Source organism: Cheilinus undulatus, linkage group 3 (genome assembly GCF_018320785.1).
Source record: "Cheilinus undulatus linkage group 3, ASM1832078v1, whole genome shotgun sequence".
Lineage (NCBI taxonomy): Eukaryota > Metazoa > Chordata > Actinopteri > Labriformes > Labridae > Cheilinus > Cheilinus undulatus.
This window is the reverse complement of record NC_054867.1, coordinates 42,930,787-42,953,307: the sequence shown is the minus strand read 5'-3', so window position 1 is coordinate 42,953,307 and position 22,521 is coordinate 42,930,787. Positions and strand designations below refer to the sequence as shown.

The window sequence follows — 22,521 nt, the reverse complement described above, 5'->3', positions numbered from 1 at the left end:
CCAGGAAATCATGTCTGCAGCTACAAAGATGTCTTTGATGTATTATTTAGAGTTATGTTTTCCTGCCAAAAAAGTTAGATTTAAAGCACAGCTGCAGAAATTAGGTTAAATTTGTCTGCCTCTGTTCTGATCTGCAGTTTCACTGAACTTTGGAAAAATATATTTGAGTTTGAAGGCAAAGGAGCAGAAGATGATCCAAGCTTTACACCTAAATGCAGATAAACAGCTTTATAAGACTTGTAAGAGATGGCGCGGCTCTTTTCTTACTGCGTTTTGTCATGTTTACTACTGTTATAAGAGACAGAAAAGGGCTATCTTTGCTGCTTGACTTGTACATAAAAGGAGAGATGGGATATAAAGACAGATAGGATAGGGAATTGTGCTCTGCCAGTGTAGAGATATGAATGCCTTCAGTCTCACCAAGTGTATTTGTTGAATTTCAAGTCAAAATATCTCTGCACTTATTTCAAGCAACACCAAAATCTTCTTTAAAGATGTGAAAACAAAAAACAAGGCCTGACTAGGTTTAATAAGTACAAATTGTCAATAGGGCATGTCAAGGTTATTCACTGATTGCCTTGAAATGAGGTGTCTCTGTCTTCATTAGTGAATCTAATTTCAAGACCCTAAACAAGTCAGTTTTGTCTTTGTCTAATCAGCAGATTTTTTGTGCTTGCTACAAGCAATCAGAAGTCGCTTCAGTATTTTGAAGACCCTGGACAAAAATCACTTTGAGGCCGTTCCACATGCAGCTGAAAACGACCATAAAAAAATAGGAGACTGAATCAAATGTCAAACCATGGATACAGGAGGAAAAAAGTGGATTCCTTCTGGGCTGTGGAACAGTGGACCAGCTCTTTACCCTTGCAGGGCTACATAATGGGAGTTTGCTCATCTAGTCCACATTTTGTGGACTTGGAGAAGGCCTACGATTGTGTCCCTAGGGTGTCATGTTGGGGGTACTGCAGGAATATGGGGTCCCAGGGCCACTGTGGCGAGCCATCAGGTCCCTGTATAACCAAAGTGAGAGTCATGTCTGTGTTCTTAGCACAAAGTTGGACACGTTCCCAGTGCGAGTTGGCCTTTCCCCAGGGCTGCACCTCGTCTCTGATTCTGTTTGTGATTTTCATGGACAGGATCTCGAGGCACAGTTGAGGGGAGGAGGATTTCGGGTTTGGGGAACTCAGAATTTCATCTCGGCTTTTTGCAGATGATGTGGCTCTGTTAGCTTCATCTGCCTGGGACCTCCAGCAGGTATTGGATTGGTCATAGCTAAGTGCAAAGCGGCTGGGAGGAGCGTCAGCACTTCCAAGTCTGGGGCCATGGTTCTCTGACGGAAAAAGGACGATTTCCCCCTCCATGTGGGGAGTGAGTCCTTGCCTCAAGTGAAGGAAGTCAAGTATCTCAGGGTCTTTTTCACTAGTGAAGGTAGAATGGACCATGAGATTGACGGATGGATTGGTGCAGCATCTGCAGTACTGCAGATGTTGAACCATACACTTGTGGTGTAGAGGGAGGTGAGTCTGAAGGCAAAACTCTCAATTTGCCTTTGTTCCAACCCTCACCTGCGGTCATGAACTCTGGGTGATGAATGACATGGCAGGTTCAAGCAGTGAAAATGAGATTGCTCAGGAGGGTGTCTGGACTCAGCCTTGGAGATGGGGTGAGGAGCTTGGACATCCATGAGGATCTTGAAGTAAAGCTGCTGCTCCGTTGAGACGAAACAAGCCATTTGAGGTGGTTTGGACATCTGTTTAGGATGACTCCTTGACGCCTCCCTGTGGAGGTCTTCTGGGCACATCCAACTGGGAGGAGACTCCTGGGTAGACCCAGGTCTTGCTGGAGGGATTCTATTTGCCTTGGAATCCTCCTGGAAGATCTGGGAAATGTCGCTGGGGATAGAGATGTCTGGGTTGACTTGCTTAGCCTGCTGTCACTGTGACCTGGCCCTGGTTAAGCGGAAGAAAGTGGATGGATGGATCTCTTTTCTCTTTTCACAGGACATGCAAATCTGAAATATACAGTGGCTCTATAAAGTCAACAAACCCCAGCTCAAATGCATCTTTTTTGTGGTGTAAAAAATGAGGCCACAAGACACATCATTACTGAACTTTTTCCACCTTTTAACATAATTGAAAACCCACACAATTCTACTGAAAAAACTTTTTTTTTTTCAAATTAATTTATAAAAAATAAGAAATAACAAAACCTGTTTGTGTTCACTGGACTAATACTTTGATAAAGCATCTTTGAATTTCATTACAGGATTCAGTCTCTGTAGGTAGGAGTATTATCATCATGGCACATCTCCACTTGTCTACATGTGTCCGCTCTTTCTTGCAAAAATGCTAAAAATCTGTTAGACTATGAGGGTGCCTACTGTGCACAGCCCTGTTCAGGCCATCATGCACATTTTCAACAGGATTTAAGTCTGAGTTCTGGTTTGACTGTCCTTATACTTTTATTTTCTTCTGGTGAAGTCATTATTTTGTGGATGTAGTTGTATGCTTTGGATCATCATCACGCTGAGAGGTGAAAGTTGGCCCTTTGTTAGGGTTTTCTGCCAAAACGGCCCCTATTTGGATCAAAGTCAACTTCCTGTCTGTGCCTAATGGCAAAGCCTCACATGTAAGCACTGCAAGCCTTATTTCTTGTGTTTTAGATCTTTGAACAAGATATTCCTCTTTTGACTGGAAATCAAACCAGTGCACTTATTAAGATTTGAGCTTTTGCAGTGTAGGTTAAAAGACATTTACACATAGTGGGATGTCGGTGGATGCCTACGAATGCATATTGCATTCTTATGAGAAAGTGTTTTTTATCATTTCTTTGGGGGGGGGGGGACTTTGTGGAAAATTTCCTGAGTTGCTTGTTCATGTTCTACCTTAAAAATACAAGAAATACATATCAAACTTGAACTACAAAAACAAGATATTAAACCCTTTAAATAGTACTTTATTTGCTTTATATTGCACTGGGTAGCATGGGACCTTTGAAGCATTGATGCACCAGTCCTCTAGTCCCAGTTCTTGCCCTCATTCTCTCTGAAAACATAAATGTAACCTCAATATACACTGCCTCATGCCCCACTTTGTGTCCTCAGGCAGACACAGCATTACTTTGTCTCTGCCTGCATTCGAGCTCTCCCCGTGTTTTTCGGTTTCATGTTGCTGTCTGAATGAAGGGAGGGGGGTGTTAAAGCGGTATCTTTGATGTTGCAGGTGACCTTTTTGTGATGCCAGTAAAGGCAGCAAAGCTCTCAGCTGTCAGGAGGTGTTGACTATTATGTTTTATCACCATTTTTACTGAGACTTTTCACCTTATTTTAGCAAATGCTGAAGTCAGTGTGTTGAAGAAGCTTTCTTGCCAGGGATGCTCCAGCTTTTTGCACATCAATCTATGTAATGAAGCAGAAACAGATGTGTAGGAGGTAAAATCATCACCTCACCACTCTTGGCCAACATCAACATTTACTAGACAATGGCAGCTCTGTTTGAAAACCTGATAAAGGTCCTGAGTCACGCGATTTTCTAGTAATTGGTGATGCAGAGGAAGAGCAGTGTTCATGGTATTTTCATTCTGATGCTTCAGCATTAAAATAGTTATGATCCCTGCACAGCTGAGGTCTTTAAATGAGTTAAGGCACACACAGAAGCACTATGTAAACATATTTACCTGATTTTTAAAGCTTCTTTTTTTCTCTACAGGTATTTAAAATGACAGACTCATGTTTACATGGAAGCTCTTTGGCTTTCTAAGGAGAAATTGATGTGGTGAATGCTTAAAGGGAACATTTTCATTTAAGACTGCTTCCTAGCTCAGACATGCATTTCTTTATATGATAAAATGATGGGAATGATGATTAATCAAATGAAAAGGCACAAAATGAGGGAAAAAACACAGTATAAAAAGAAAAAACAGTTTATTTTTCAGTTAGCCTTTGCTGCAGTCTTTAAGGAATACATGACAGTTTTAAGATGTTCACATGTTTGAAAGCAAACAGCAGTAAGACAACCGGTGATCAGTTCCTGAGAGGTAAAACAAACTACTTCCAATATCTATGAGAAAACGACTGCGGTTGTGTGCAGAGATGTTCATGCTAAGTGGTTTTGCTGCAGCTTTATCAACAAGAAGAGACAAAGTAAAAATGCATGATCATCATAAACAGAGTGCTGCACCTAAAGATGCAAACTGCTCTTAGAAAATCAGGATAAATTCTGCCATGATAGATGCTAGTATGGTGTAGAAAGCTGGAAGAGAAGAAATAAAATATGAAAAAATGTAATGATGCACTTTAAGCATTCAGATACCAAGTGACTGCACTCTAGTACGTGCATCCATGCTACGAATTAACAAATTGTCTTCACTAGCCCACCATACATCATTTCTGTGGCTCTTTAACTGTAGCTTAGTATCTCTGCATGCCGTGTGCAGTGAAGCCACTGGAAATACAAATGACTGGGTTAAATCAGCCACAAGCTAACAGCAGCTTTAACAGCTTTTCTCCCTCATTTTGTCATCAACATGCTTTTAAAAGGCACAGTGATAAACTATTTAACAAATAAAGCTTGTGGTTAAATTGAAATGAAAACTTGTCAAAATGAGAAGTTACGGGGGAGTTGTGATGTGTTCACAGACGAGTTGATTCTAAAAGCTGGCTCCCTTTATAAAAGATGGGAGCAGACTCCTGTTATGGAGACGAGTTATTTTATTTCCCTTATTTGTTTTGGAGACATAAAAAAAGGCAAAATTGTACCAAATAAAGAGCCTTTAAGGAGCTTAAAGACTGGCTCTTACTCCTGAGTTTATAGAAATAATCAAGATCTCTAGAAAGGGGGGGGGGGGCTGCTTTCAGACACCCCCTCCTGAAGACAACCACAGTGAAAAATCCCTTCTGTTAGGACGGAAGTACTGTAATTTGCACATACAACTTATTTATGGTTTTAGAAGTAGTTACAAGAAAAGCAGCTAGCAGTAGCTACATTAGCTGTGCTAGTGTTCTTTTTAAATTGAGGATGACGCTTTTTCTGTAAATACAAACCGTTTAGTCAGTTACACTAAACATTTTGTAATAGGCTTTGCTGGTCAGGTTAGTTGCTTTTGGTTTAAAAGGCTTAAAGATTGTCATAAAAACAAGATTGTCAGTGAGCCGTGGTCTGCAGCCAGACTGTCTTCCTAAAAACACAGTGCAATAATGACTACCACTTGGTATCTGAAGGCCCAAAAAAGATATAAATCCCTGTTAATGCACTGTATAAATGGGGTAAAGACACTTGTTTTATGTGCATTCAAATTAGGGCTGTCAAATGACGGAAATATTTAATCACATAATCTCCGGTTTGGTTGCATGTTGCAATTCCACTGATTTGCATTTAAAACTATTTCAATTTTATTTTGAACTTTTGTGTCTTAAATGACCTGTTAAGATAAAGACCTGCTTTTATTCTGAAAGAAAATAAAGAACTAAGAATAAAGATTATGACATGAATTTAATGATGGAAAAAGGAGCTTGTTATGGATTGAAAGGAAGTAAGGGAACAGTAAAAAAGGAAATGTTTGATAACAAACCTTTGACTTGTCCACTGTCTGTTCTGAAAAGGACAATAAAGCATGCTACTAAAAAATTGAATGCACTTATTTTGGATCTTAACTTCAAAGTAATTAATGCATTAATGCTGACAGCCCTAATTTAAATGTTTAAGATTTCATTGAAAGTGGTCTTTTGCTTTATGCAGTTAGTCAATGGAAATTTTAAGGCCCATTTTTCAATGCAGGGTCCACACACATCTGGAGGGAACTCTCCTCTGACACAGGGTCTAAAAACAGAAAAAAAAAAAAGTTCAGTTTCTCTCAGGCAGAACTTTTACTGACCCCCATTTGCAAATGTTTTCAGCCAGATTAAAGCCTTTTAAAGTGCTGTTTCAGCTGTTTCTCGGGATGCTCCAGCCAAGCATCACTTCACAAAATGTTTGTTTACAATGTGCTTGTTTTACTGAGATTACAGCACTAACTTTCATGATCCACGTGGATTTTCAAGGTCATTATCCGTGAAACAACCTCGTCCTCTCCCTCTGCGTCATTAAAGTCAAATCCAGTGTAACCTCCCTCCTGCACACAGTAGCTGATGAACCTGGGAAAGAAAAACAAATGGAGCAAATGTAAATACAAAGTGCTTTTCTTTGAAAGTTTAAATCCAGCAAAGAATGATTAAAAAGGAAAAGATTTTTTTAAAAGTTATTGTTAACCTAGGGCATAGCTGTTCATAATAAATCCAAGATGACTAAAGCGATCAGATTTGTCCAATCCCTAATCAGGTTGTTGGGGAAGAACAAAAACTAAAAGATTATGTAATCAGACAAAAACTAGCATTATAAAATCTTATTCTGGATTCTATTCAGTCGAAATGTCCATTATATGATTATCAAAAATACAGAGATGGATTAGGATTACTTTGTTATAGTAAAAATTAGGATCATCCAGATTCCAGCGAGGAGCTGCATTCAAACTGGAATACAGGAACAAAATGAAACAGAGCCATTTATAATGTCCATCAATACAACAATGGTGCCCCCTGTGGATGGAGTTTGTAGTGCAAAGTCCTCTTGACAGCACTGCTAATTCAGATTTGGACATCTTTAAAAGTCTGTATCACATGGATTCGATCTAGATTTTATTTAAAACATTTTATCCAATTCAAGCTTTGACCCAGAAAACATGGAGCCTAAAGAGTTCAGGCCTCAAAAAAAAGCTTATTTGGACATTAACCAGGGGTTTGAGGCCCTAAACAAACAAATAAAAGCAGTAGTGGTTTTACATTCAACATCCATAAATGGTAAAATTAATGGATGTTGGGCTCTTCACAATATTTTTAAGATATTTGTTATTCAAATCTCTAGTTACATTTATGTTGCTTTTAACGCTCCATTTTTAACAGTGTAGAGCACTTCACATGAATCTTTGTGTGACATATTTTTCTAGATTGATATCTTTATTTTGGTCATATGAATGAAAACTTAAAAACAGTAAAAATACAAACTAGAAGAGCACTTGAAGAGCGCAGACCTCTGCCATCAGCCCTCTCTCCCAATAGTGAAGAATCCTTTAAAAAATTCCTGGATCCAGACGGTGATCCGGATCAATCCCAAAATCTATTCAGTTCTTCCTTATGCCATTTCTGACATTTCCTGAAAATTTCATCAAAATCCGTCCATAACTTTTTGAGTTATGTTGTTAACAAACTAACCCACTAACAAACCCTGCCAATCACATAACCTCCTTGGCAGAGGTAATAAGTGAACATCAAAAATGAAAACAAAACAAAACATTAACTTCCATCTGAAAAATCTTAAGCATCTCAGTTTACATGAGAGAAAAGGAGTGGGAAGAAGTATAAATTTATCTAATCCTACCCCCTTAAATAAGGGGGTAGATCAACTTGGGTTGCCTTGCTGGATTACTTTTGAACAACAAGGCCCTGAATGGTGATTTCATAGATCTAGTTGCAGCTGAGTTCTTGTTTGTTTTTTATCGTCCAGAGATGAAGTCATTACATTTGCATGTAGAAAAAGGAATGGATACATTATCATAAAATTACACAAATTTAAGATACCAACACAACTCTAGGTTAATTAATCCAGATTCTAGGTTGTTCTTGTATTTGTTGACATATATTCAGTGGACACTTTTTTTAAATGCTTCACAGAGGAGCCAAAAAGGAGCAAGTGATATAAAAAACCCACATAAACAAAGGTAACAATGATAATAATCATATATTAACCAGGAAAGGGGAATAAAAGGAGAACACCTGATAAAACAAGCACTCCCTCCATGTGCAGTGTTAACTCAATCAGGTCTCAGAGGCTTAACATATTGCACCCACTTTGCCCAATGTACTCTGGATTTTTCCTGTCTTTAATTTACAGAAGAAGTTAAATTTTCAATCTTGTAAATCAACGTTGTCACATCTGTCCAGGTAGTATTTATTTCAAGTTTAACCAGTGTTATCTGTCTTTTGGTAAGAGCCTTCACTATTTACAGTGTTTCTGTATTGTTCCCAAAAATATGAAAATGATTTGCATTTTGACATCCATATGTCTTCTAACATTGAGGGTTGCCATAGTCATATTTTGACTTATTATATTTATTTGATATATTTATTTTTCCCAGAAAAAAATACTTCCATGCATGAGAATTTGTGCTTTTCCACTGAAAGGAAAACGTATCCTGCCATTTTCTGTCTGGTATTCTCAGTGCTTTCCTTCTCTCATCTTTCTTTTACGTGTTTTGTGGAGGTGGTGCTCAGATTTTGGATTTTATACAACTGGGAAATAACGTCTCTTTTAACATCAGATTTATATGTATTTATAAAAAACTGGACAAAGGGTTCTCTAATTTTTTTCAATTTTATTTTTTGGTTGTTTTAATTTCTTAATTGGAGGTATCTAAAGAAATCTTGTTGCAGAGATAAAGTCTCTTTTAATTTCTGAAAACACATAACAGCAATGTTACTATGGGATTTCATACCTTTTACTATCCAAGATTTGTAGCTATTATCTTATTTGCTGTGTATGAAGTCCGAATTGGCTGATTTGTTATTAAACTATTTTTAGAAGCAAGAATCCTTTCTTTTCTCATGTATCACAACTCGTTGCATCTGTCTCAGGGGTCTCTTACTGAAAGAATCTCATTTTACTGCATTGTCTGACAACTTTTTATCTCCCTAAACTTGTGTTTTGTGCTCAGCCTTACTCCCTCCAGGTGGGGTCCTTGTTGAAGATCACAGGGTTTCCCACCACTATCAGTAGGGACTTTGCTCTGGTCAGGGCCACGTTCAGTCTCTGCAAAGTACATAGATTTAAAAATGAGAAACAAGAAGAAACTAATAATGCTCATGTAAAAGACTACATGGTACACTATCATTTTAACAGACCTTGTCATTAGACAGGAATCCGATGTTGTAGTCTTGGTCCATCTTGACATAGCTAGTGCTGCTGCGGACAGTAGAGATAATAATGATCTTCCTCTCTTGTCCCTGAAACTCCTCAACACACCCCACCTGAAAGCAAGAGGAGAAAGAAATGATCAACAGTTCATGCAGACCAAATACACATGTATGTATGTATGGAAACACTGAAATATCTTTTCATTTCTTCCAGAGCAAAAGCTACCGTAAAATGAGCCTCTTCGCATTTATTAATGACAAACTCATATGCAGGGATGCATTTTTCTAACCTTAAGCTGCGTGAGATCACCCAGCCGGCCCAGAGACGAGCAGGAGTTCAGAGCCTTTCGGATTTTCTCCACCTGCCAGGAGAGTGAGCGGGTCAGTCATGACAAGTGCGAAGTGTTGTGCCTTTCTAATGTCAGCATGTACACTCACTTGCTTTCTGTAGGGGGCGATGATGCCAATGTCTTTTGCAGAGACTTTGGGGAGATTCTTCTTTCCTGGGATGCCCATCAGGTTTTTAAGGTACTCCATCAGAACTTCGATCTCAGACACATTGAAGAAAGACGGACTGTTGGACTCTCTCTGGTCTTTCCCCATCACTCCGTGGTAGATCAGTGGGAAACCCTGTAGACAGGTAGGAATAAGCAGATATAAATGTCTTTGTCTGTTTTAAAAGGAACATGCATTTGAGGTAGAAATGCCAAACGTTGGGTGCATTTGTTGGTGGCTGCTCTAGTGCAATAAAGTTTTTTTATACAGGAATAATTTCAGCAACCAACTTTATTAATAAAAGAATAGGTATTAGAAGTGCATCTCATAGACTTATCTTTCAGAAGTACTTAAATAAAATTAGGGGTTTTCTCTGCCCCTAGCCACCCCCATATGCAACAATCAACTCCTTCAGCCAGCAAAGACTGATTCTAGATTTGCAACCTGGAACAGACAAGTGCTGTCATGTCTGGGGGACCTGTATGTTGATGGAGTCTTTGCTAGTGTTACTCAGTTATGTTCCAAATTTGTTCTTCAGCATGCCGATATGTTTAGGTACTTTCAAATCCAGAGCTTTGCCAAGTCCAACACCATATCATTTCCACAGGCCCCAGCGGCCTCTGACCATTTTCATGCTGTCTCCAACTTTCCAAAGGGTCATATCCCTTACATATATGATCTGTTATCTAAAGTGACTCCTCCTGCTTTACACAAGATAAAGATAGGCTGGGAAACTGAACTAGGCGTCACATTCTCAGATGAATGGTGGGATAACGCACTGAAGGCAATAAACTCATCCTCCTGTGCAAGACTCAGTCTCATTCAGTTCAAAGTCCCTCATAGGATTCATTTCAGCAAAGCTAGATTATCAATAATGTACCCAAACCTCTCTGATAAACGTGACAGATGCTCCCAGACACCAGCAGACACCACCTGGTACCCCCAGAGATGGCATCAGAATGTAGTTTTCTTTGCCTTTTTAATTGCACACAGATGAATTCTCCTCTTTGAACCCCGTAACACATCCTGGCTGCAAGACCTAATGTCATTTATGAAATTAGAAAAGATTAAGTTTTCTCTGTGGCTCACCTGGAAAATTTTACAAATACTTGCAGCCTCTCCTCTCTTACTTTGAAACAATTCAGGTGTAAGGGCAGATCGATTGTTTTAAAAGGGGAAAAATACTATTCTGTAATACTGTTCTGTTTTTTCTATGTGCAGATAGTTGAATAAAGTTTGGTTACAAAAAAAAAGGGGTTTTGTGGCTGCACCTTTTTGGGAAGGCCGTCCCAGTTGCAGTAGGCTTCACGCTCTGACTTGTTAGCACACACCTGCAGCTCATTATTATAGAACTTCTCATTGGGGATTTTCAGAATGGCAGTGTGTGACCTAATGATTAGAAAGAAAAAGAAGTATAACAGGCTTCCATTAACACAGCAGCATTTAAAAACTGCAACTAAATTGATAACTGAGGGACAAACCTGTAGTTGCGCAGGAGTTTGGTGACAAAGCGGCTGTCAAAGTGTCCAGTCTCTTTTCTTTCCTTATATAAATCGTTCTGCGTCATCAGTCTCTCAAGCAGAGAAAGTCCTGAAAAACATGAACGAAACATCACAATAAACATCTTTGAGTCATTTGGTCTAAAGAATCTACTGGAGCTACAGTCAGTGCTTTTTATCAATGTTTTTATTAGTTAAACTAGGCCTGTTAAACTTATTGTTTTTACTTTATAACAAAAATGACATGTCAAAGTTAAACAACAAAGTCAACACAGATTAGGGGCAGTCAGACGTTATGTCGTTTATCACACAGCCATTCATAGAGGTTCTGTAAATTTGATGAAAAGACAAGAAAAAGAGTTCAACTTCCTTTTCGATTATACAGCTTATCCATCTGAGACACAAACACTATCAACAATGATAGATCAATTACAGAATAATCTGCCCTTAATCTATCCTACTCCAGAGACTGTATAGTTCTACCAAGAAACACAGCAGATCCATGCTCAGGTACATTTACATTATCTATGAAAACTCTACTTTTGTAGCTGTTTTAAACACTTGTAAAAAGATCTAATATTTAGATATATATTTTCCAACGATTTAATTATGCCATTGACAAGCAGCCAACCTCAGAGGTTGAAATAAGAAGCCAATGCAGAAATGCAGTAAACTGCATGAGTGTCCACTTGGAGCTAGCTGCAGCTGCTGCATGTTAAAATACAGATTTTTACATCACAAATAAACGTGTGTACTGCTTGGTTCAAATACTTCATTTCTTTATGGAATTGTGCTCTAAAGGGGTTGATCTGTTTTGGTTTAGAAAAGCATAAATGTTTTGTATACTGAGGATCATGGCTGATGTAACTACAAGCCTGAATTATATCGCTCAAGGGTCATCAATTAAAATTCTTGGTGGTCCGGTTTCGTAATGAAATTTTCTCTAACCTGTCATATAATTCAGACTAGTTCATGGAAAAAATTGACAACAACAATATTTAATGAACTAAATGGAATACTACAATTATAATAATCTAACAATGCCAATAAAATAAAAATATAGGCCACTTACAGACAGCTCTCAAAAGTGCCTAGTTAACTAATAAAGTTTAATTAGAAAATAATCAAATAAAAGGTAAAGTGCTGGTTTCCCCTCTCTTGTTTTCTATATGCTAATTTTCAAAGCCAGTTTTTAAATAAAAAAATCTCAAAACATTTACCATCGTTTCCTTTTATCCCTCTCAGTCATCCTGTTAAAAGTTTAAATCTGAGCTAAAATCAGGCCTTTATCAGACAATCCTGGAGCCATGGAAGGACTTAAATGTCAACTTGAAGCCAAGGGAAGAATGCACATCTAACCTGATTGAGAAGTCTCTTTTACATTGGCGTATTTTCTTATTTAAAAGCTCAGCTTCTCTTCTCCTTCCTGACCCACTTTCTTTGCAATATTTCTGAGATTTTCCTGACTTCTCTGTGCATTTCTGCAGCTGTACGCTCGGCTCAAACACTCGCCATCTTCACCGGCAGTGCCTCGTCTGAGTGAAGCATCTGATTGGCCGACTAGCATCTTGTGTAGCTCCCGCTAAGACCAGAGAAGCTGCACAAGTCCAAATAGATCACTGTAAATGTTAGAAAGCTGCACAGGTTGAGAGAGGGGCCACCATCAGAATGATACAACAGGTGCATACAGGTCCTAGTTGGATGGGACTTGGGTCCGTAACTGAAAAGCTGCCCACTAATTATTTTGCAGATATACTAGCTGTTTGTCAGGAGGCTTTAAGCCTCACCTACCCTATTTAACCTTTATTTAACCAGATAAAACCCATTGCAATCAAGATCTCTTTTACAAGGCTGACCTGGCCATGAGGTCAGCAACACACGTCATTTGTATGTTGCAAGTTTGAGAAAGCATTTTAAATATAACAGTCATGCACATAGGACACAATAACCCAGTTCCATAACTAAATTGCTGTGTATCACTCAGGCTTTGACCAATGTTTTCTACTATCTATGGTAAAACAAATCCTCCACCACATGCAGCATGCATAATTTAAGATTGATTCATGAGAAGAAAAAAATGTTTGCAACCTAAAAACCCTCTTGTTTATAAGAAGGGAGGATGATAAATGAAAATACAGATGATGGGTGTATGAAGAAGGGTTTGTGAGAGAGGGGGCTGAAGCTAAGCAAAATGATCAGAATAAAGTTGTTTGTATAATAATAATTGAAGAGTTGATATGTACAGCAAGCATAGCTATGAGGGTGAACAAAATATATGATCAGAAAACTATGTCATCCATCCTGTCTCACCGAGTCCGTGCTCCAGAGCCAGACGTGATCGAATTATCGGTCCCAGCTGTTTGGGGTCTCCTGCAAGCACCAGCTGACCCTCTCCTGCACTGAGCAGACCTGTGACAAAATGAACAACCATTTAGAAGACAAGGATATATTCTCAGTCTTACAGTGGGAACGGAAAGTATTCAGACCCCCTTAAATTTTTCACTCTGTTAATTTGCAGCCATTTGTTAAGATCATTTAAGTTGATTTTTTTCCTCATTAATGTACACACAGCAGCCCATTTTGACAGAAAAACACAGTATTGTAGACATTTTTGCAAATTTATTAAAAAATAAAAACCAAAATATCATAAACACTAACAAAGTCTCTGTTGATGTCCATGTATAAAACATGATGCTAACTTTTTATGAGTTGAAATTTGTCTATGTACACTAAAAGAGTACAGTGCTCTGTTCTTTTAAGTTATTTCTTTTGTTTTGTACAGTATTTTTTTAAATGATTTTAGAGTTGCATCTCAGTCATTTTTGGAAACATTTCCATTAAAAACACAAATCTTAAAAAAGATATTTCAATGTCCTTACATCTCTACACAGGTTATGAAACAATACAATCTCTGCTTTCCTGCACAAAAATACTGGTAATTTTGTTTGTTGGTTAACATTATGGCACAATTTAGACAGTGTGCAGGGGTTAGTCTGCTGCTTTTGGCAATTAAAAAAATTAATTACCTAATATTGGTTAATAATTTTTCAGAGCTTATTTTTGTTGTCCTGGTCTCAAAGCAGGAATCAATATCGTTTGATTTTAACTGGAATCATATCAAAGTTTTAAAATCTGTTGTGATGCTAAATATTATCTACATAATATCAGTATCTGCAGAAATATTCAAGATTTAACAAGCGGTATTGGCGGAAATGAAAAATGCTGACACTGATTACCCATAAATCAGCCGTAAACATTGGCCTGTACTGGACGTAGGTATCAGCTGTATGTACAAATTATTGAAGTTTTAGGCTGTACCAAGTACCTTTGCCAGCTGAAGTCTTTTTCTTTGTTCATCCTCATTCCTTAAACTTCAAAATGTGTCACAAGGACGAAAGTTTTAGGTCTGGTATTGATATTAACTAAAGTTTAATGTTAAAATTGTGTAATATCTGATTATGATTAAGAGATTAGTCATCCTTGAGGTTTTATAAAAAAGCAAACCTTAGGTTCCTAAGATGGATAAAATCAACCACATGCTGATATTATGTTTCTGTTTCTTAAAAAGGACAGGGAGCAGAAAGAAAGACTTTGCAGGTTGTTTCATCAGGTTGAAAAAACACTTCCAGAAGAATTTAGATATTCATCATTTACCTGCAATAGCAATGACGCACTCCGACTCCGCTGCTTGGCCGGCCTCATCCAGGAAGATGTGGGTATAATAACCAACATGGATTCCTTCAGACACCAGTCTAAAGAAACACAAAGCACACATTATACAAACACAGTATGTATGTGGATTATGGGTCTATTATGGGTCTTAAGTGTGATACACTTCTTTCTTACTTAACCTGAGTGAAACCTACCTTCCTGCGGTGTACATAGTTGTAACAATGACTTTATATTTCATCAGGAAAGATTTTTCTGGATACACAAAAGCATCTTGAGCTGGGTCCAAATTACAGTGTTTCTAGGATAACAAAAAAAATAAACAAAGTGAATCTAATGATGTCTACCTGAGGAAGTATTTGAACAACATCTTATTAAACTGGATTTCACAGAAACCCCAAACAAAATATAAAAGCATGACTCTCGTCATCTGCAGCATCTGTACCTGCACTGAATAGCAGGATACCAAAATCTCCACCAAACAGCCTTTAACTGGTTAACTGCAAGTATTCTCATGTTTTTGTGGATATAAAACATCCAGCTGAACTCACCAGGAGATTTTTGGGGACCGTTCTGGGGTCTCTGCTGATGGCGTAGAGGCGGTACACCTGGTTTTTATCCATGTAGGCCATCAGTCTCTCACAGAGGAGGTCACAGGCACTGTTGGAGGGGGCACAGGCCAGGATGTAGGCTGACTGTTGTGCCATGCTGATCTGTAAACAAAAGCTGACAACTTAGGCCTGTTCATGAACATGTGTGTGAATACTTTTAGCTTTATAGATTAGAATAATGGGCTTTGCTGAATCCATTCCAGCTAAATATGAGCTACATTAGAATTAGCTATCAAACACTTAATACGGTATTTTTTTATTTTTTTGGTGACCGCTGAGGTCAGCCCTACACACGGCAATGTCTGTGTCTGAGTAAGTAAGTAACTGAGTGTGTGACCCTACTTCCAAAGCCTTACCATAACAGAGTTGCGTTTCCTTGTACTAAATGCTGTCGGTCATGGCTGCCTCCACTGTGTTCACTAAAGCCATACATATAAAGTTACTCTATTGGCAGGGTTAACTTGTGCTAAAAGCCCTCTAACAGCTGCCTCTACTGCTGTAGTCAGGTATAGGTTTAACCTCTGTTTAACCAGAACTGGGCCACATTTCTGTATGACAGAGAATAAAAACAACCCTATACGCTTTTCATGTTGGAAAAGATGTTTTCACTCCTCTGCTGACCTACTTTGGCATGACTATGTGATAGTTGAGGGGGAAAAGTTGACTTCTTGTGTGAATGCTTGTGTACAATGGCTGCTCCGGGAGCAATTAGCTCTGAATTAATCACAGCAAAACTGAACTTTTTTTTAATTACAACAAGTGAAGACAGCAACACTAAAAGCTTTCTGTAACAGAAAGGGTGTTTTTGCTTTTCTGCCAAACCGCATCAGCATAACTGTGTGATAGTTGAAGAGGGAAAGGGTTACTTGTTGTACTTGTAAACAATGGATGAACGTTAGCTCGGCCTTAGCCAGTCCAACACATTTCTTCATCACAGTTAAAACTGAGAGCAACACGGAAAGCTTTCTGCGACAGAAAACAATGCTGTTGCTCCTCTGCCGCCCCGCTTGACTATGTGATAGTTACAGGGAAAGGGTTAGTTACTGTATGCAGCTAATGAGTTGTTGTGTCCCAGCTAATGACCGCACTAGCAGGCCTGCTTGTCATTAGCTGGGACTGAGCCGCAGCAGTGCTTTTGTCTGAACCGGACATCATGTCTTATCCAAACAAGCACAGAGAGCAACACTGAAAGCTTTCTGTGACAGAAAAAAATGTTTTTGCTCTACTCCTGGTCTGTTTCGGCATGGCTTTCCGATCGTTGCGCTGGGCTTGTCCCGTATTGTCCACTGTTAGCTGTTAGCTTGGATGTCGCAGTAGGACAGCTGCAGTTCACGCCGAACTGGACCACTGTTCTTGTTAAAACCAAAGCAGAGGGCCACACGGACAGATTGTGCAGAGGAGAGGTTTTGGCTTGTTTCTGGTAGTGATATCTGCCCTTCGTGCACTAACGGCAAAGAATACAGAGAGTGTATTTTTCACTCCGTTCTCTAACTACAGCTGAGTTGATGTGTCTGTCTGTGTTTAACCAATCAGATGCAGTATAAGAAAAGCAGGAGGGGAAGGGGGATGACGCTGCTCAGGGTTCATCTCCACATACACAGAAGTAGACAGACAGAGAGACAGGGCAACATGTAGCTTTTTACATTTCAGTAACCACTTACTATACCTTTGGCTAAAAATAATGAACAAATAACAATCATGACAAAATCACTCTGCCAGAACACACATTTCAGTCAGGCATTTCAACAGACATCCCAGATAGTTGCGGTCAGCCATATACTAGGTTTTAACCTAGTCTTGTTTTCTGAGTACCTGAGTCATAGCCTCGACCAGCGTGATTGTCTTTCCAGTTCCAGGAGGTCCAAAAACAAGGTAAGGAGCAGGCTTTGATGATCCAGCCACGATGTGCTGGACAGCAGAAGATTGCTCTGGGTTGTTTTCCAGCAGGTGATTGCACATGCTGGTGGCAAGAATGAGTTTTTAAATTAGGCACAAACATGGAGCACAGGCTTGAAAGAGTGAACAATCAGTAGAGAAAAATAACTTACAGATGAAAACTTCATTTGTTGGTGTATGGTTGCACTATATAATATTGTTTCTGAGAACAAAATGAGAAACAAGTTCATGGTCACAACTGCCATGAATTTGGTGTTTTGGTGTTTCTCTTGTCCCTCTCCTTGTCTTGCTTTTCTCCACCCCTACCGCTTGTTCTAGCCCCAGTGCAGCTTCGGTAGAGAGCTGTCAACATGAGTCTGGTCTGCTTGACAGTCCTGCCCTATAGTTAGGGAAGGTGTATGTCGACAATATAACAGGGCTAAAAACTGCTAGTGCTGTGCTCATGCTGATTTATACTGGTCTATTATAATAGGCCACAACAGAGAGAGAACTGTAGTTAAGGCTGTTGAGCCCTGACACCATTTAGAGTTCTCACTCATTCACCATTGGAACTAAAATATTATAGCTTCTTACAGTTAATATTTATATAGGTAGCTCAGACCTAAGACTTCAGTGCTTAAAACACACTTCACAAATTAAGGATGAGCAAAGAAACAAACTTCAGACAGTATGCACTTTAAAATAACAAAAAAAAAACAGGTTAAAAAAAGAAAAGACTTCATGATATAGGTCTCTTGGTCCTGCCTTAAACTCTACAAAGTCTATTCATACATATGGTTGATATTTAAAGCTGATATAGGCCAATATAATGGCAGAAATTTTTATATTTGCCAGTAACAATAATTACATTTTTAAGCTAACATCTGCTGATACCAATATCGTGCTGATAATATTGTGCATCCCTACTAACATGCTTTGTTTTAACTCTGTAAAGCACTTTAAATTGCTTCTGTATAAATCTAGCTCTATTGGTGAACTTATTTATGCATGCTTATTCATGTGTATAGGCACCAGACCTGAGTTTTGGCAAGGAGAGGTTAGCTGCTGCTGCTTCAGATGGGAACAACACCTTGTTCAGCTGATGTTTAGCTGCCAAGTCCACTGCACGATGCTGCAGCCTCAAGGTTAACCTGCTGATTGTAAACTCTACATTAAACTTCATGGTGCTGTCAAAAGTCTGCAGGAACCTGAAAAAGGAAAAGGGAGGAAGGTAAATATTCATCTGAGATAGGAGCTGTATTTAAAGATGTCAGTGTCATTAATGCAGCTCCTTACTTCTTGTTGAAGCCCAGCTTCACGCTCTCCAGCTCTACTCGGTGCACATATCCGCGGTATTTGGTGATTGGCTGGACTGTGTCTTCAACGTTAGACACCATTATAACATCTCCTTTTAGTACAGATGGTCGATTTTCAGCAACACCAGGAACCTGAGAGAGAATATCAGAGTTTCTCTTTTTTCACCCACAAATTTCAAGCTCACACTTGGTCAGCAAGCTCTCAGTGGACAACAGTTTAGGAAAAAAAATATATAATTTAAAGAGTGAAGAGAGAAAAAAAGCATATGCATAACTTTTCATTTCTGTTTTTTTAAACAGCAGACGAGTGCTGTGCAGACTCCTTACTGTGAGTATAAGCAGATGTTTGTTGGATGGGTCTCTCGCCATGGTTTGATCACGGAGGTCGTACATCCTGATGTCCACCTCTGACTGTAGCTCCTCCAGGTGCAGCAGGAGGTGGAACTGAGAAGAATATGTCTTCATCTTAAGACCAGAGTTGAGGAGACCTCTAATAACACATGAGAAACACACAGATACTGTGATGACGACAGAGCTCAGACAAGGACAAACTGAACAGATAAAAGGTAGGTTAGCCTTGAACAAGTAAGACACTCTCTCACTTCACTGATGAGAGTTTCTCCCTTGCATTTTCAGAGAGATACTGCGTGTCCTCCATCCGTTGTTTAGCCAGCTCCTTCAGGTAATTAGGGTAGTTGTAGTCTCCTAATTTCACTGTCATCCTGCGATTCTGTGAAACAGAACTAATGAAAGGAACAAAAACACACATTTTATTGCAACCATTCAAACTGTTTGTCTCAGATCAATTTCAATGTTTAACAGATCAATATTTGTATAGAAATCTTGTTTATTTCCTGCTGCTAAGAAGAAGATCTAGAATAACTCTCTTTGAAAATAGAGGAAAGTATGCTACATTTACCATACCTGTTAAACAACCTACAACAATAAACAGTCTGTTTTAAACAGATTTATAATCCATTTTTAAACAACTCACCTCTCAGGGGGCACTCCTTCCACTATCACAGTTTCAACAGGCTTGTAAACAGCCATTTGAAATGCTTTAAAAGGAGCCACAGGTCCAAGCTCTTCAGCCAACGGGTTCCTGGCAAACGCCTCTATCTCTCTGACGATGCAGAACGGCACATTGCTTGGATCTGGGCAGAACTCAAAGTACATGGTGGCTGGGAAATATCCATAGTGGCTGAGTGTGTATCGAACCATCACTTCATAGCTTTCACCTGTAAGAGAAAAAAAAAGGGAGAGAGCAGGGAGTTAACTTTCAGTGTGGTTTCACAAGCTAAAAACAAAGGTGCATTAAAATCTCACCAGGACAGAGAAAGACAGGACGGGCTCTAGACACTATCCTCTCATCCTCCAGAGTGAAACAGCGAATCTTGTGCAGGGCAGTGTAGCAGGTGAAGTTAATATAGTTTGGGCCATTGTTCAGGATTTTGAATCTGACGATGAAAGACTCCCTCAAACGGTCTACAGTGAACCTGACCTTTCCTTCACTTGCAACAGGGTCTGAAGTGATCTCAATGCCCCCTTTGTCAGCTGTCAACCTTGTCCTGTAAGAGAGTGAACAAGAAGCTACAGAGTTTAAAACTGTATTGACTCGTAAAAAGCTGCAGAGTGCTAAGCTTTACCTTTTTTGAAAATAAAGCTTCTACAAAGTGCAAATGCAGAATCACTATTCTAAACTTTAAGGTCTCCCTGCTGGCATCTTTGCATACCTATAAAGTACTAATTAATACAAAATTAACTGCAGCGTTTTAGGTGATTATGTAGATGCACAGCCTTATACTGCAATTGCAGTTGCAATTAGATTATTTCTGCAGCACTAGTTTATAAATGTTTACTGATGTGTGGAAATGTAAAAACCTTCTGGTGCAGATAAAGACACCATATTCCTCAATAAATGGTTGCATCTTTGGCACACTAAATCCTGGTAATGTGATGAAAAAGTTTTGCTAACTGTTACAAAGAGCCAGGGTTAACAGTAGCATGGAGGCCACAGAATTTTACAATGCCTTTATGGGAACAGAACCAGATATGGAGGATAAAGGTGTTATTGAGACAAGCAGCCTTGACCGGGATAAGTGTTAATGGTGCTGTCAGTATTATTACTTTTTAGACATTGTGTCATTTGCTCTTACTGCCTTTGCTGTCTGTTTGTAAGAGACATAAATGTAATTTTTGCATGTTAAGGAGCCATCAGAAGAACTTGAGAAATGTCAGTATTTTTTGACCTGTGAAGTTGAGCTGAGTACAGCTTCTTTTCCAGTTCTCCTGCAGCAGAACTGGGTTAGAATATAACCGAATATGTATAGTTCTTATTTCAATTCATACTTTATGTGTTGACAAGTTAAAAAAAAAGTTTATAACAAACAAACTTACCTGTTAACCTTTAACTGGTTAAGGACTTCCATGGCTAGCTTTTTCTTTGAGGTCAGCACAGGGTTCAGGGGGTTGGTGGAGGCTGCAGGTGTTGTAGCTGTCTTATCGGGGCTGGAGGTGTGTGGAGGCTGAGGGGCCCGGGGTCTCCTCCACTGGTCACAGTAAACTCGAACCTGTAGTAGGGGTTAAAATAGAGCTGGGCAGCATACTGAGTTTGTAAGATATACTAGCATATTTTCAAAATAGATAAGATAATCTCCTATGAATATGTGGTCTAAATTAGGTGTGACCATTTCATTTATTAGACTGATTTCGGATAATTTGTATTAGGCAAAAATCAAATTACATTGCTACCTATTTCTTACCAAAGCAACAAAAACAGAAGTGCTAGATATCCATCCAGTATTGGATAATTTATTTTTTTATTCTTAAAAAGTACACTTTCACTCTTCACCAGTTCTGCCCACTTTTTCAAGTGCTGACAATGTCACTGTGCAGTGTGCTCTCTCTCTATCTGGCTGAAGATCATTAGGGTTCCTGTCTTTAACGTAACCACCAATAATAAAAATAGATACGATTTTGTCATTTTGACACACATGGTATAAGAGTAGGGTATATTAACAATTAGAATATATGGAAATGTTGCCAATGTTTCGTTTAATTTTGACAGCAGGTAAGAGTTTTTCTGCAAATTTTGATAACTAAATTTGAAAATTTGCCCAGTATTTGGGGTGTGGGACTTCTGTATTTTTAACTGTGGACTGAAATAGTTTAATTTATTTTTGGTATTGTGACAACCATTTTTATTTTTGAAGCAAAAAAATATATGAAGACATGACTACTGGTCCTTATCGCCTCGCCTAATAACCCCAAACATGTCCAGACTTGTCCCATCACTGAAGACAGCGCATAGCTTACCTGAGGTCTGACATTTATGAAGACGTATCCCTGCCTTATGTAGACTTTTTTGAATTTCACAAGAGCATAGAGAACACTGGAAAAGTTTTGGTCCTTTATTCCTTCTCTGTAAACATAAACACATATGGTGGAGAGCTTGATTAGAGATAGCCCAAGCACCTGCGAGTGTAACACGCCATTTCCCTTAGCCTACCTGGGCTTAAATTCTGAGTTGTAGATGCATCTAAGTTCGTTTTTGCTTCTGCTAGTGGATCTTCTGTCCCCCAAGAATTCAATGAAGTCCACTCCGGATTCAAGACAGTCTAAAAGCGTCATGTTGTCGCTTTGCAGCTCGACACTACGGTCGACCGTCGAAAGAGGAAATCAGTTCGCCGATCAACTTATTTCCTGAAATATTGTTGTTCATGTAAAAGCGATCCAACAGTGGGGAAATTTTCACATACGTTTTTGCGCGACTTGTAAGTACAGCGTAGAAGTTGAACTTGTACATATGCACTGATTTCCCATTCATTTTTGAAATCAAATTGCGGACTACATGATTTATAAATCGAATATGTTTTGCAGTTTAGCGCAAATGCCAAGCCGTTGAACGCGCGCTAACGGATACAGGATAATAAGGGAGCGACTACAAGTGTTTGTACAAACAAGAAAACGAAAATAACTTGGCGTAATAAAAACCTTATTTGTGAAGCGAACGTTTTTGAGGCGACGCTATTTGTGTTTTAATATCAATTTGATTACAAATTTAATTTAATTTCTTTTATATGTTGATAACAGAGTTATTCTCAAAAGATATTTTT

General features: G+C 38.9%; 1 protein-coding gene across 2 annotated transcripts; it reads right to left on the bottom strand.

Moving 5' to 3' along the window:
- Positions 1–3,922: 3,922 nt before the first annotated feature.
- mov10a (Mov10 RISC complex RNA helicase a) lies at positions 3,923–22,351 on the bottom strand. Of its 2 annotated transcripts, XM_041783061.1 has the most exons (22): positions 21,915–22,349; positions 21,722–21,827; positions 20,804–20,976; positions 19,733–19,974; positions 19,401–19,644; positions 19,009–19,149; positions 18,734–18,896; positions 18,387–18,538; positions 18,128–18,298; positions 17,028–17,175; positions 15,156–15,317; positions 14,802–14,905; positions 14,590–14,687; positions 13,246–13,344; positions 10,918–11,026; positions 10,708–10,825; positions 9,380–9,571; positions 9,232–9,303; positions 8,930–9,055; positions 8,749–8,837; positions 6,012–6,130; positions 3,923–5,816 (listed from the first exon to the last, which is right to left on the bottom strand). In XM_041783061.1, the coding sequence occupies exons 1-22, from the start codon at positions 22,034–22,036 to the stop codon at positions 5,752–5,754; spliced, it is 3,015 nt and encodes a 1,004-aa protein (XP_041638995.1). In that variant the 5' UTR covers positions 22,037–22,349; the 3' UTR covers positions 3,923–5,751. The 2 variants fall into 2 exon arrangements, with proteins under 2 accessions (XP_041638995.1, XP_041638997.1); XM_041783063.1 differs by lacking the exon at positions 3,923–5,816 and having other exon boundaries at positions 6,007–6,130; positions 21,915–22,351.
- Between the last annotated feature and the right edge of the window lie 170 nt (positions 22,352–22,521).